The sequence below is a fragment of the Salmo salar genome, chromosome ssa04 (assembly GCF_905237065.1).
Source record: "Salmo salar chromosome ssa04, Ssal_v3.1, whole genome shotgun sequence".
NCBI lineage: Eukaryota > Metazoa > Chordata > Actinopteri > Salmoniformes > Salmonidae > Salmo > Salmo salar.
In genome coordinates, this window is record NC_059445.1 from 68,403,416 (window position 1) to 68,417,200 (window position 13,785).

General features: G+C 43.2%; 1 protein-coding gene across 5 annotated transcripts in view; it reads right to left on the minus strand.

Moving 5' to 3' along the window:
• Positions 1-643: 643 nt before the first annotated feature.
• LOC106603724 (smoothelin-like protein 2) overlaps positions 644-13,785 on the minus strand; it is a 13,441-nt gene continuing 299 nt past the window's right edge. Inside the window, exons 2-13 of one of the 5 annotated variants that reach the window (XM_014197757.2) lie at positions 12,849-13,745; positions 5,619-5,694; positions 5,322-5,483; positions 5,005-5,199; positions 4,721-4,792; positions 3,791-4,357; positions 3,602-3,664; positions 3,049-3,094; positions 2,685-2,915; positions 2,115-2,229; positions 1,647-1,798; positions 644-1,481 (exon numbers count right to left, since the gene is read on the minus strand). In XM_014197757.2, coding sequence (XP_014053232.1) covers positions 1,355-1,481; positions 1,647-1,798; positions 2,115-2,229; positions 2,685-2,915; positions 3,049-3,094; positions 3,602-3,664; positions 3,791-4,357; positions 4,721-4,792; positions 5,005-5,199; positions 5,322-5,483; positions 5,619-5,694; positions 12,849-13,412 — 2,370 coding nt within the window. In that variant the 5' untranslated portion in view covers positions 13,413-13,745 and the 3' untranslated portion in view covers positions 644-1,354. Of the gene's footprint in view, positions 1,482-1,646; positions 1,799-2,114; positions 2,230-2,684; positions 2,916-3,048; positions 3,095-3,601; positions 3,668-3,790; positions 4,358-4,720; positions 4,793-5,004; positions 5,200-5,321; positions 5,484-5,618; positions 5,695-12,848 lie in introns of all 5 variants that reach the window. The other 4 variants (XM_014197755.2, XM_014197756.2, XM_014197760.2 and 1 more) reach the window with 4 other exon arrangements.

Here is a 13,785-nt window from a genome sequence, read left to right on the forward strand (position 1 = left end):
GTAATTCCCACCACCATCTACACACGACACACAATAGTTGTAGTCACCAACTCACTCTGGTACCTATTTGTCATCTCTGGCCTCTGTTCACATTGGGGTGTGACGTGTGTGTGTATCAATGACTATATTTGAGAGGATTTCAACGAGATTCATAGCTACCAAGTCAAAATTGTCTATATATATCGTAGAAATACATGAAAAAAAGTGCCTTTTGGTCTTAATTAAGGTTAGGCATATGGTTAGTAGTGTAGTTAAGGTTAGGATTAAGGTTTAAAATCAAATTTTAAGAAGAGAAAGTGTCGAAATAGGCAGGGTTTATGACTTTGTGGCTATGGAAACAAGTGACAACACCTTGAAAGGTGTAGGCTAGGGGATAGTGTGCCTGTAACCAAATGGTCGCTGGTTTGATGCTGTGTTCACGTGTTAGTCTGAACTAGGAAACTCAGACATTTCCGACTTGCTAACTGGTTGTAGTTATACCACTGAGTTATACACATGCTGTGTTCAACCAGTTAGCAATTTGGTAATTTCAGAGTTTCCTAGTTCAGACTAGCACGTGAACGCGGCATAAGCTCCACTGGCTGGTTTCATTCCCAAGATATAATAACCCATTACCTAATTCAGAAAGTGATAACAAATAGTGTACATCACTATTATTTTAATACAGTTGAAATAAAAGCTAATCCAATACATTTGATTGACATTGAATACAATTTGTAGATACAGCTGTTTATTTGTAACACTGACAATCTGGACTTTTTTTTACATAAAAACAGATGTCTTTTAAACATCAACATACCTGTAAATATCATGATCTCACTGCAAGACAGTCCTTCAAAAATGCCTTAAGGCCAATGGCATTAGCAGAAGGCCAAACTGATTCAAGACCAGCGCGTACAACTAACAAGTTGTTCCTGCCACCTTTCTTTGCATTTTCACTTCTTTCATTTTCACTTTCTTCCCACTTTCTTTACAACTTGAATTTTAAATTATGTCTTTCAGGTGTTTTGCTAGCTTCATGCATGACAAACACTATTTTATGATCTACATTGAATCCTAATTACACCACTAGAAAATAACCAGCAGGTGGCTCTCTGAGTTAAAAAATATATTTGTAAAACTACAATCTTTTCCCCAATTCACTACCTCTATTTTCTAAAGGAGGCAAAATAAGAGCCCCAAACCATATGCACAGCACATTATTACTTGACAAGACAAATTCAAATAGAATTGTACAAGCACAATCGTTCTATACAGTTATCGAGAGTTGAACAAAGTAGGGAGTAGTGCATTGGCTCGTTGACGAAGTGTCAGTGTGCCTGGTGATAGGGGTGATCGCCTCTGCACAGGACTGTCACTCAAACTTCTTGAGGTGGTTGTAGAGGGACTGGACGTAGGTGAAGATACACATGGGGTCTGGTTTGTTACCCATCACCATCATATCCTCTACCTCTATGAGACGCACACAGTCAGCCTGCTCCCTAAGAGAGACAGAAGGAGAAAGAGAAAATAAAAAATATAACCCACAATATTTAAAGATAAGGTTTCTAATACATATATATTATAACACTGTATGCCACAGACTTGTCCCAGGATCTCCTCCTTGAGGTATTATCCCCAACACACACACACACATACACACTTACTCTGCTGTGGTGAAGGCCACTTCAAAGTTGTGTTTGCGATTGGCAGGATTCAGTGTGTTGTAGTCAAACTCCAGGGGGAAGAAGGAGTGGACCAGGGCAGCGAATGCCATTCCATCACACCAGCTGGATGAGAAGTTCTGGATGTCTATGTTCTGATGGAGGAGAAAATGGTAGGAGCCAAATGCAATGTTATTTCCATAGAAGACCAGTTAAAAACGTATGTATTCCTATATATTGACCAACTTTAAAGGCCACATTTGCTGGTAAATCTTCCATTCACATAACACACATGGTCCAGTTATGAACAAAAGTTAATGGTATGATAATATGGAGCCTCTTAAGCTGTCTAAAGCCCTGAAAGGACTGAGATGGACAAATTGCTGGAAACCAGAATCAAATCTCATGTGTGCTAGCTAACATTTATCACGTTGTGAACAGTCTGTCACAAGGGACTAGGGCTTGACCCACCTGGTAGCTAAACGTTTTGGATCGGCACCACTCCAGGAGCATTGCCTTGATGCTGCTGGCGCTGTTAAAACTCTGGGAACGCTGCAGTTTGGGCTTGGAGCCTGCAGCCTTGGACCTGCAGAGTGGAACATAGAGGTGGTCAATTGTTTGTGGCTGTGTAGTTCACTTGGTAAGAACATGGATCTAGCAACACCAAGGTAATGGGTTCAATTCCCAAAGGGATTCTTTACACACACACTACAAATGTATGCACACACTATACTTTAAGTCACTTTGGACAACAGTGTTCGCTAAGTGGCATATAAACAGGACCCAACTGTGACTTATCACACAATGATAGTGATAATATACATGTAATAAAGGGTTGAGGAACATGTAAAATGTGATTCTAAGGGCCTGTTGGCTTTTATTGACGCTCAACACAAAGTACTGGGTTGATAGGAGTAGGGTTATGGTCTCATAACCTCAAAACCTAGGGTTTAGCAATTACTCAATAGGGAGTAATAGCTAGCTAAGTCGGGCAAGAGAGACAATGGGTGAAGTCAGGGTGACTGACTGCGCCTTTTGTACCTGTCACACTCAGAGGCCAAACTCTCAAACAGAGACCGTTTGCTCTGCATCCCGAGGTTGCGAGGCAGCGTTTGTGACCTCTGCAGTTTCCGCTCCCCACCGCCCCCAAACTTGTCCAGCCCACCAAGCCTGTCCGGACCACCTAACTTGTTTGGACCGCCAAACTTGTTTGGACCACCAAATTTATTTGGACCACCAAACTTGTCCGAACCGCCAAACTTGTCCAAGCTCCTAAAGATTATGTAAAAATATACATCATTGAGCTTCTGAATAAATACTAAAATGCCAGGTTTATATGGTTGTGATTTACATGTATTTGAATAGTGTCTCATTTGATATGTTTTATAATTCGTCAAGGACTGACCTGTCTGTGCCAGGGGGAGGCACTTTTCTGGGGGGTAGGAGTTTTTCTGCACATCACACAGAGAGAAAGAAAGAGACAGACATTATTTTATTATTTTTCTCACAAACTTCTCAAATATCTTCTAGTGAACTTCTTAACTATCTTCTTAAGATGATTGTTGCTAGACAACCGGTCTAGCTAGCAATCTAAAAATGCTAGCATATTTATTACTGAGATGTTCTTGGGTTTAAAATAATCAATACTGAAACTTTCAGATTAGGTTTGTGAGTGAATTAAACATGTTCAATTGCTTTCATTAGCTTATTCTCTCACTGCCCAGAGTTTTTAAGACTAGGGTTTAGCTATCTTGGAATTAAGAACATTTCCAAGAAGAAATCCAATAACTTTATTTTCAAGAATCTAATTTCCTCTGAACTTTTTGCTTAATGAGAAGCATAAGAAATAACGTAAGCACCTTATTAAGGAATAGCAACCTTGCTTAACAAGTTCACAATTAAGAAGAACATTATTCTTAAGAAGATTTTGCAAATTCGGGCCCAGTTCCTAGTTTTACCTGTGGTGGCTGGGAAGCTCATGCTACGCGTTAGACTCGGGCTCGCTGCCTTAACTGCAGGTGCTACTGTAAAAGAACGAAAGAAGAGAAAGAAACTGAAATAGAACTGGAGGTCAGACAAAGAAATGTGAAAGAACTAAGTTGGAAACGGAAAAGAGATAGTAGAGAGAGAGTCCTTGTGTCCCTTACCACGTTCACCACGTTTGAAAGGAAATTCTCCCAATGCTTTGGGTGTGGTATCCTCAAATACTGGTTGACTAGGTGTTTTGGGTGCAGGGGAAGGAGATGGAGGGGCTGCAGGAGCCTGAGTTGGTGATGCAGAAGATTGAGTTAGGGTGGCAGGGGACTGAGTTGGGGCAGCAGGAGCCCATGATGGGGGGGCAGGGGACTGAGTTGGGGCAGCAGGAGCCCATGATGGGGGGGCAGGGGACTGAGTTGGGGCAGCAGGAGCCCATGATGGGGGGGCAGGGGACTGAGTTGGGGCAGCAGGAGCCCATGATGGGGGGGCAGGGGACTGATTTGGGGCAGCAGGAGCCCATGATGGGGGGGCAGGGGACTGAGTTGGGGCAGCAGGAGCCCATGATGGGGGGGCAGGTGACTGAGTTGGGGCAGGTGCAGATGGTGACTCTGGGCTAGTTCTGCTCAAGGCACTGACAGGGGTATGAGGTGGAGCCAGAGATACAGAGATGTTCTCCTTCTGTACTGCATGACTGCTGACTGGTGACCTCACTTGCGTTTGTTGTCCAGAAAAACTCTCTGATTGGGTGAGAATAGACAGAAGAGGAGAAAATGTTTGCTGGTAAAGTTTAGCTTGTATGCAACGTGTGACATCAGGTCAGATGGATTGTGTCAACCAGACCTGAGTTCAAACAGTATTCGTTTTATATCAAATACTTTAGCTGCACTTGATTGAGCTTGACTGCTGCAATGAAACCAATGGAAACATTGTACATTTGGCATTCCAGGCCGGCATAATCAACAAGTATTTGAAAGAAAACAAGTACTATTTGAACCTGGTCAGGTGTCAATGAGAGTAGATGACAGACACAGATTCCCAATCTGGCAGAAATGACTACATGTTACAATCTAGGCCCACTGAAAGCAAAAAAGATGATGTACCTGATCCTTGTGATAGGCCTGGAAGGGTAAATGTACGCATTGATACAGGGGTCTCTCTCTTCAATGCTGGTGCTGAAACAATCAACACATGTCAACAAAGTCAGCCATGGATATGTTCCTTCATTTACCTTTATTAATAATAAAGGTTGATTCTTCAAAACACATCTTAGGGGGACAGTTCACCACAAAATTACTAGACTTTTGCACAAAATCCAAAATTACTTTTTGGAATTTGGGTGAACTATCCCTTTAAGGGTAGAGAGTCCAATCCATGTTCTACTCACCAGAACTAAACAGAGCATCAAGTGCTGTTTTGGGAGTGGTGACGTCAGCTATTGGGTAGGCAGGAGACTTTGGTGTTGAAGCAGGAGATTTCCTGGCCAAAGCAGGAGATTGTGCTGGCGGTTTTGGGCCAGTTGGGGAGTCTGTTTTGGTTATGGCAGTGCAGGCAAGATGTGGCTCGCCGAATGATGAGTCGTCTGATTTGTTAGGAGTGTACATACAATGAGGATTACAAAAATATCAATAGCCTGCTTACAAGGTAAGTAAACAAATATGTAACATATAGCTAGCTATATTATATTACAGTTATTTTACTAACCAGATTTAAACAAAAAATCTGGTCTTGCTTTGGGTGGGGTGACACCGGGAGACTTGAGCTCCACTGAGGCTCGTCTGGGGCCAGTTGGTGACTCGGGACAAGTCCTGGTCATAGCACTGACGGAGAGATGAGGCTTGTGCTCCTCTGCCTCCTGACCCCTGACTGAATGGGAGGTAGCAGACATGCATGAGGATTCACTTTCAATTCAATTCCCTAATTGAAATTGTTTTCTAAAATCTTGAATAATAACTTCGAATTTTCAACTGAATTGACCCCAACACTGGTGTGTGTTTAAACCTTGGTCTTTGTGATGTCCATTCTCCAACACAGCAGCAACGTTTTTGTCTTCGGTTCTGTCAACACCTTTGTGACCCTATATAAAAGAGAAACAGAACACACTTAACTACGGCCCCATTACTACACAATAGGCACAATCTAAAAGAGCACACAATAAAATAACCTGTAAAACAAATGTAAGTTAAATCAGGAACAATAAATGATGTGGGCACGGCTCATGGCCCTGTTAAGAAATGTTATTATGATTTTTGCTAATGCATTCGATTGGCCAACACACTTCCCGTGGTTACTTTTTTTATTGACATCGCTGTGAAAAGCAGGTGAAGGACTTTTGAATGCGTTGATGGGCTTCCCGCCTCCGCTGAGACGGGTCTGGTGGGAGTATCCAGGACGTATCCAGGACTGAGGCGGGGCTCACTCGAGACAGAGAGGGAATGCTGGTTGATAACAAGTGTGAATGAAAGCTTTATTAACTGGCCCAGTGAACTCGGCAGATGTTGCCCGGGCCAGCAAGCAGCCCTGATTGTCATGCCCTGCAGTCTCTTTAGCTAATCCACTCCCTGTACTCCATGTCATGTGCCAAATAAAATGCCATCTACTGGAGAAGACAGATTTTGGGCCCAGTTATCCCTCTCGCTTCGCCTCTTCCTCTCTGGTGTGACTCACACGTTTCAGTTAATTACTATTGCTCCCGCCTTGGGCTATAGTAATCAGTGTAATTTTGTAAATGCTGGATCTCTATGGCAAGATGCATCACTCACCCAGGTTTTGTCAAAATCTGGCCAGTGTTATCTGAGATATAGTGTGTGACTAGCGGACGGACAGTCCCCTTCCTGATTTCATAGTGGGGGACAACAAACTGGAATTTGCAACAGGCCCAAAATGGCACCAGGAACATAGCCTTAGAATCTAGCATAGCCTTAAATGGCCAGATGAGCAAATTGAAAACATGGTCCACCTTGTGGATACAAACAAAAGTACAGCTTTAGGTCTTCTTTAACCCCCCCAAGAACAAATAAACAGAGCCATTTTGATCCCCCCCTCCCCCTGACAATTACAACATTGGACATTTGGTCTGGGAATGGTATTATTCCTATTCATCTCTGGGTCTCCATAAGTCCCAATTGTGACTGTAGTCTTTAGTGGCACTGGGGCTCAGCGCGTGGGTCTAACTGAGAGGTGTGGAGAGACAAGCCTTAAGTCCTGGAGCTATTTTGGATTTGTAATCAGTCACCCCAATGTCCCCCACTCCTCTTACATCCTAATATAGCCCCAAACAGGGCCTTTTGAGATCAGGGAGTTAGTAGTGGGACAACCAAACTGTTCCAATGCTATCATTCAGTGCCAGAACTCAGTACTTCAGAGCCTTCTAGATTGGCAGTCGCACCCGCTATCCCCCCATGGCTGCGACTGCCAGCGATAGAGCCACGATGAGAGCCCGGTCAAGTCATAGCAGAGGCTAGGGATTAGCAGTAGCGATGATCTGTGTGCATGGCTCACATACCTACTGTATCATTGTTGCTCTCTATCTGTCTCACCCTGTCTGCTTCTCCATTTAAAAAATAAAAAATGTTCCCGCTCACTCTCTTTCTGAATCTATTTTACTTCTAGTCGATCTCTCCCTTTCTCCTCAGAAACACGCAAACATACGTACAAATACAAACACACAGAGTCAAACAAACACAGTCAAACACACACATTTGCAAGAAATACAGGGTTAGGGTTACAAGGGGTACACACACAGATTTTAAGATGCCATTTAGATCTACTTTTAACTATAAATATGCTTTTTATTTATTTCCATTGTCCTCCAAGACTTGCTGAATCTCAGGATTACAGGACTATGGTTACAAGGGATACACACATGTACAGATGTAAGATCTTAATTTGATCCTTCTTTTGTTGCTGAGAATTTTTCTGCAGATGAGCTTTGTGATTTACATAAATTCACTGAAAACCTGCACTAACACATACTAACAGTATTGCACTTTTCATGTAGCCTACTTTTGACCAGCTAATCTGTAGGAATGCATTTCTGACGTAGTCAGGGTTGATGGGGGAACAGCCAGGTGACATCAGCGCTGTGGAATGTTGGCAGGGTGTGTGTTTCGAGAGGGGAACAGCTGGCAATCCAGCTCAGGGGGATATTGACACGGAGACGGAATTCTACTTTCCGTCCCGTCAGGAGGCTCAGCTCAGGACTGGGATTGGTTGGACGAAGCACTCCCTCATGTGCTGCTCTGAAGTGAAGAGATATGGAGACCCAGAATAGTTCCTTAAGGGTCTCCACATGGTACTTGCTGCCCCAAGATAAATGTGTGTGTGTGTTAGTGTGTGTGTACCACTTGTAAGCCTAACCCTTTATTTCATTGTAGATCCAAATACAAATTCAAGTATGTATGTGTTTGTGTATGTGTGTGTGTTCAGATACATTAGGGGTGGAAATCAAATAAGAACAACAACAATCCGTGTCAGACTATCACCTACCACCTATCATAATCCTACCAACCACTAATCCTATCATCTACCCAACAACCAAACCCTTCTTATTCTCCAAGAGCAGTTGATACGAAACACAAAAAATCCTGACCTGTAACCAGCAACAACCCAAAATAGCCTCTCAGCTAGCACATAACATTCTGAGAACCATGTTTCTTAGAGCATGGTGAGAGCGTGGTTGTCCTATGGTTATTTTGCATACAACCTTCCCACAACTTTATGGGAATGGTGCAGGATAGTTGCTTGGCTTTGGAATTTTCTCAGCACATTTAAAGGGATACTTCAGGATTTTGTCAGTGAAGCCCTTTATAAACTTTCCCAGAGTCAGATGCTCATGGATACCATTTTTATGTCTCTTTGTGCAGTTTGAAGGAAGTTGCTAACTAGCACTAGTGCAATTGGTAACTAGCGTTAGCGCAATGACTGGAACTAGCAGATACCCATAGACTTCCAGTCATTGCGCTAACGCTAGTTAGCATTGGCTTTCTAAACAACAGTACCTCTAACTTACTACATATTGGACACAAAGACATACAAATTGTATCCACGAATTCATCTGACTCTGGGGAAGTAGATAAAGGGGCTCACTTCTAAACTCCCAAAGTATCTCTTTAAGGAACTTGACAACAACAAAAAAAAGAACGTTTCCTAAAAGTTCAAACATGGTTACTTTTAATTTAAATGTTGGTAGTGTTCTAGGAAACTTATCCTACTGGTTTGATATTTGGAATTTTCTCAAATACAGTTGAAGTCAGAAGTTTACATACACATAAGCCAAATACATTTGAACTCAGATTTTCACAATTCCTGACATTTAATCCAAGCAAAAACTCCCTGTCTTAGGTCAGTTAGGATCACCACTTTATATTAAGAATGTGAAATGTCAGAATAATAGAAGAGAGAATGATTTATTTCAGCTTTTATTTCTTTCATCACATTCCCAGTGGTTCAGAAGTTTACATACACTCAATTAGTATTTGGTAGCATTGCCTTTAAATTGTTTAACTTGGGTCAAACATTTTGGGTAGCCTTCCACAAGCTTCCCACAATAAGTTGGGTGAATTTTGGCCCATTCCTCCTGACAGAGCTGGTGTAACTGAGTCAGGTTTGTAGGCCTCCTTGCGCGCACACACTTTTTCAGTTCTGCCCACATATTTTCTATAGGATTGAGGTCAGGGCTTTGTGATGGCCACTCCAATACCTTGACTTTGTTGTCCTTAAGCCATTTTGCTACAACTTTGGAAGTATGCTTGGGCTCATTGCCCATTTGGAAGACCCATTTGCGACCAAGCTTTAACTTCCTGACTGATGTCTTGATGTTGCTTCAATATATCCACATAATTTTCCTTCCGCATGATGCCATCTATATTGTGAAGTGCACCAGTCTCTCCTGCAGCAAAGCACCCCCACAACATGAGGCTGCCACCCACGTACTTCACAGTTGGGATGGTGTTCTTCAGCTTGCAAGCCTCCCCCTTTTTCCTCCTAACATAACAATGGTCATTATGGCCAAACGTTTATATTTTTGTTTCATCAGACCAGAGGACATTTCTCCAAAAAATATGATTTTTGTCCCCATGTGCAGTTGCAAACCGTAGTCTGGCTTTTTTATGGCGGTTTTGGAGCAGTGGCTTCTTCCTTGCTGAGCGGCCTTTCAGGTTATGTCGATATATGACTCATTTTACTGTGGATATAGATACTTTTGTACCGGTTTCCTCCAGCATCTTCACAGGGTCCTTTGCTGTTGTTCTGGGATTGATTTCTACTTTTCGCACCAATGTACGTTCATCTCTAGGAGACAGAGCGCGTCTCCTTCTTGAGTGGTATGACAGCTGCGTGGTCCCATGGTGTTTATACTGACGTACTATTGTTTATACAGATGAACGTGGTATATTCAGGCATTTGGAAATTGCTCCCAAGGATGAACCAGACTTGTGGAGGTCTACAATTTTTTTTCTGAAGTCTTGGCTGATTTCTTTTGATTTTCCCATAATGTCAAGCAAAGAGGCTCTGAGTTTGAAGGTAGGCCTTGAAATACATCCACAGGTACACCTCCAATTGACTCAAATTATGTCAATTAGCCTATCAGAAGCTTCTAAAGCCATGACATCATTTTCTGGAATTTTCCAAGCTGTTTAAAGGCACAGTCAATTTAGTGTATGTAAACTTCTGGCCAACTGGAATTGTGATACAGTGAATTATAAGTGAAATAATCTGTCTGTAAACAATTGTTGGTAAAATGACTGGTGTCATGCACAAAGTAGATGTCCTAACTGACTTACCAAAACTATAGTTTGATAACAAGAAATTTGTGAAGTGGCTGAAAAACGAGTTTTAATGACTCCAACCTAAGTGTATGTAAACTTCCGACTTCAACTGTACATTCCATTCTCACCATCAACAAAACTCTCTCTATCTTCTATCTTAAATGTGTTCAGGTGTGCCCACTAATTGGCCACACCCAATCTTAATGAGTGCTTGTTTCCTTTGAATTGGGTCTGTTTGAATAGACTAAAACTAACAGATTTGTATGCTTAAAAACCATGGCATGCTAGCTCCATCCTGGTGGTGCAGTGGACTAATTCCCTGGAGAGACAACAGAAGATTATAGGTTTGAATCTCAGTGATGCCATGTCACAATAAAAATAAATGTGTTTGCATGATTAATGCCTAAGGAAATGAATTTCCATGTGTCCGATCTGTGCTTTGAGTTAAAAAAATTTAACCCAAAATAAGCACCTATAAAGGTGCTGGGAAGGGTGGAGAGGGTTGCTGCTATGCCCGTCTCCTATTCCAGCCTTTCTCTCTCCTCTCTCTCTGTTTCTATACATCCAGAGTTGCAGTTATGTTAGCTAGGACTTTGTGGTGCTATTAAAATCTATCCTGAACCAAGACTGGAAATTATACTTTCAGGTGAAACACACACACACACACGCACACACACACACACACAGCTGAGGACTCAAACTGGCTTGGCGTTGGCTATAAAAAGTGAGGCCTGTTTTAAAAGTTGATGGGAGGTTTAAAGCTCCACACGGAGCTGTATGGACCAGGGGGGTACAGAGCGGTCCCAAAGGGCTCCAACCCAAATGTCCAGGACCAGAGCCATCAATCAGGCCTGCCCTGCCAAAAATACATGTGCCCTTTTGCGATGACGGAAGGAGCGGAGAGAGGGGAATGGAGGAGCAGATAGCACTGACTGGCCTCTTGGCTTAACCGAAAAACACACAGATTTAAATCTTTGGATTCAATGAGAGATTAGAAGTAGTGTACGAGCATCCAGTTAGTTCAAGGTGCACTACAGGGTACAAAAAGTACACTTCAAAATAGATACCCTTACACAGTCTGAATAAATAATAAAACTGTGGGAGCATTCATGTGTGTACAAGTACAGTATCTTCTTTCAATGGGAGGTACCTAATGACACAGACAGACAGGCAGACAGTAAGAGGTCCTCTGGATGTCATGCTCATGGTCCCACTGGAGAAACCACCAGCAGAGATGCTACATTGAATGTGTTGAATTTGGGTGCAAAAATGTGTGTGTGTGTGTGTGTGTGTATTATTTTTTATTTAAATACTTATATTCTGTGTATTTGAGAATTTTCAAATGATGTGGCCCGAATCAACTACTCCTATTGGATGTACAGTGTATGTGAAAGTATTTTCAAATAATTTCCTATAAATAGCATACTATTTGAAAGTATTTTCAAATACCTATTTCTATTTCAAAAACATTATTTCAAACACCAAAACCACTTGGGTTTAATGTATGGGAGTGTATTTGAGTCCGCGTATTTGAATATTCTCAAATACATGCCTATACTTTCCAAGTGTATTTCCAAATACATTCCACTACTTGTATTTTGTGTGTGTATATTCATGAATATGTGTGTACACCACAGGAGGTTGGTGGCAGCCTATTTTTTTGTACCTTTATTTAACTAGGCAAGTCAGTTAATTAATAAGAACAAGTTCTTACTTTCAGTGACGGCATAGGAACAGTGGGTTAACTGCCTTGTTCAGGGGTAGAACGACAGATTTTTACCTTGTCAGCTCAGGGATTTGATCTTGTAACCTTTTGGTTACTAGTCCAATGCTCTAACCACTAGGCTACCTGCCGCCCCTAATGGGGAGGATGGGCTCGTGGTAATGGCTGGAGTGGAATAGGTGGAATGGTATCAAATACATCCAACACGTGGTTTCCATGTGTTTGATGCCATTCCAGTCACTCCTTTCCAGCCATTATTATGAGCCGTCCTCCCCACAGCAGCCTCCTGTGCTGTACACATGGACGCTTGAATTCTTTTTGACATGTTTAAAGAAGGTCATTCGGGTGGAGGATGGACAGCTTGCCCTTGTCCCATTGCTGCCTACTGTAGATACACGCAGCTTCACACTATTTAATGTATTAGTACTACACTGAGCCAGGAGCTTTAAAATGAATGACCAGGGGCAACACAACACTTTCCCCACTGAGAGAGACAACAGATTTACAACTTAGCACTGTCTCAATCTTTCTTACACACACACACACACACACACACACACACACACACACACACACACACACACACACACACACACACACACACACACACACACACACACACACACACACACACACACACACCATGAAAGGCTTTCAATTTTCCCAGATGACATTCCCTTGCATTCTACTAAATGATACTACATGGGACAATATCTTCTCCAGTAACAAGGCAATACTCACATTAACCATGTTGTCCTCCATGGGCTCTCTGCTGGAGAGATGGGCTGATGTGGAACTAGAGGCGCCAGAACCAGAAGACCCAGAACCAAGACCAGAAGAACCAGACTCTGACGGTCCATTGGGGACCATTGTGGAGGGACTCCTGTGGCTCCTGTTCACCATCCCCTGGGACGAAGTCATGGGGGTCTGTCCCCTACCGTCCCTCTCCTCCAGGGCACTCCTGTCCACCCCATTCCCTGTCAGACCCTCCACCAGGCGGGCCAGCGCCTCCAGCTGACTCCGGAGCTGCAGGTTCTCCTGCATCAGCCGTTGCACCGCCTCGGCCAGGGGCCCTTGGGCTTGACACGCCTCATCCACCCGCCGCTCCACGCCCCGCTTGAAGGCACTCACGTCCACATGCACCTCGCGCACCGCCGCCGCCAGCGTGGCCTCGAAGCGACCCAGTGCCTCACACACCGTCTCGTCGCACGTGGCATCCCCGGCTGCCGACACGGTTGTAGGAGCGGTGTCCATGTCCCCACTAGCAACAGACACCCTCAGCTTAGAGGAAATGGAGCGGTGCATATGTTTAATGGACGACGGCAGCGGCTCTACTGTTCTTTCCTCCTCTTCTCCTTCTCTCCCCGTTTCTCCTGCCTGGGCGACTGAGAGGAGGTGATGAAGGAGGGATTGATCTTTCTCTGATACCACAGAGAGGTCTTAGAAGGGGGAGTTTTAGAAGGTGCTCTATAACTGTTTCCCAGTACAGTTAAAATAGTTTTAAAGGAGGACTGTGCTGGAAAATAGATTCCTAAGCAGCAAAGTCAATTAACTTCACAGAGGTCTTTCAGTCTCGACACAGTCAGATTCTCTCACTTCCACGGAGGACAAGAGCTGTTATTTCTAGGCTCTGTGGGTCTGTTCAAAAAGAGAGATGCAAAATGATACCCTTCAAAAT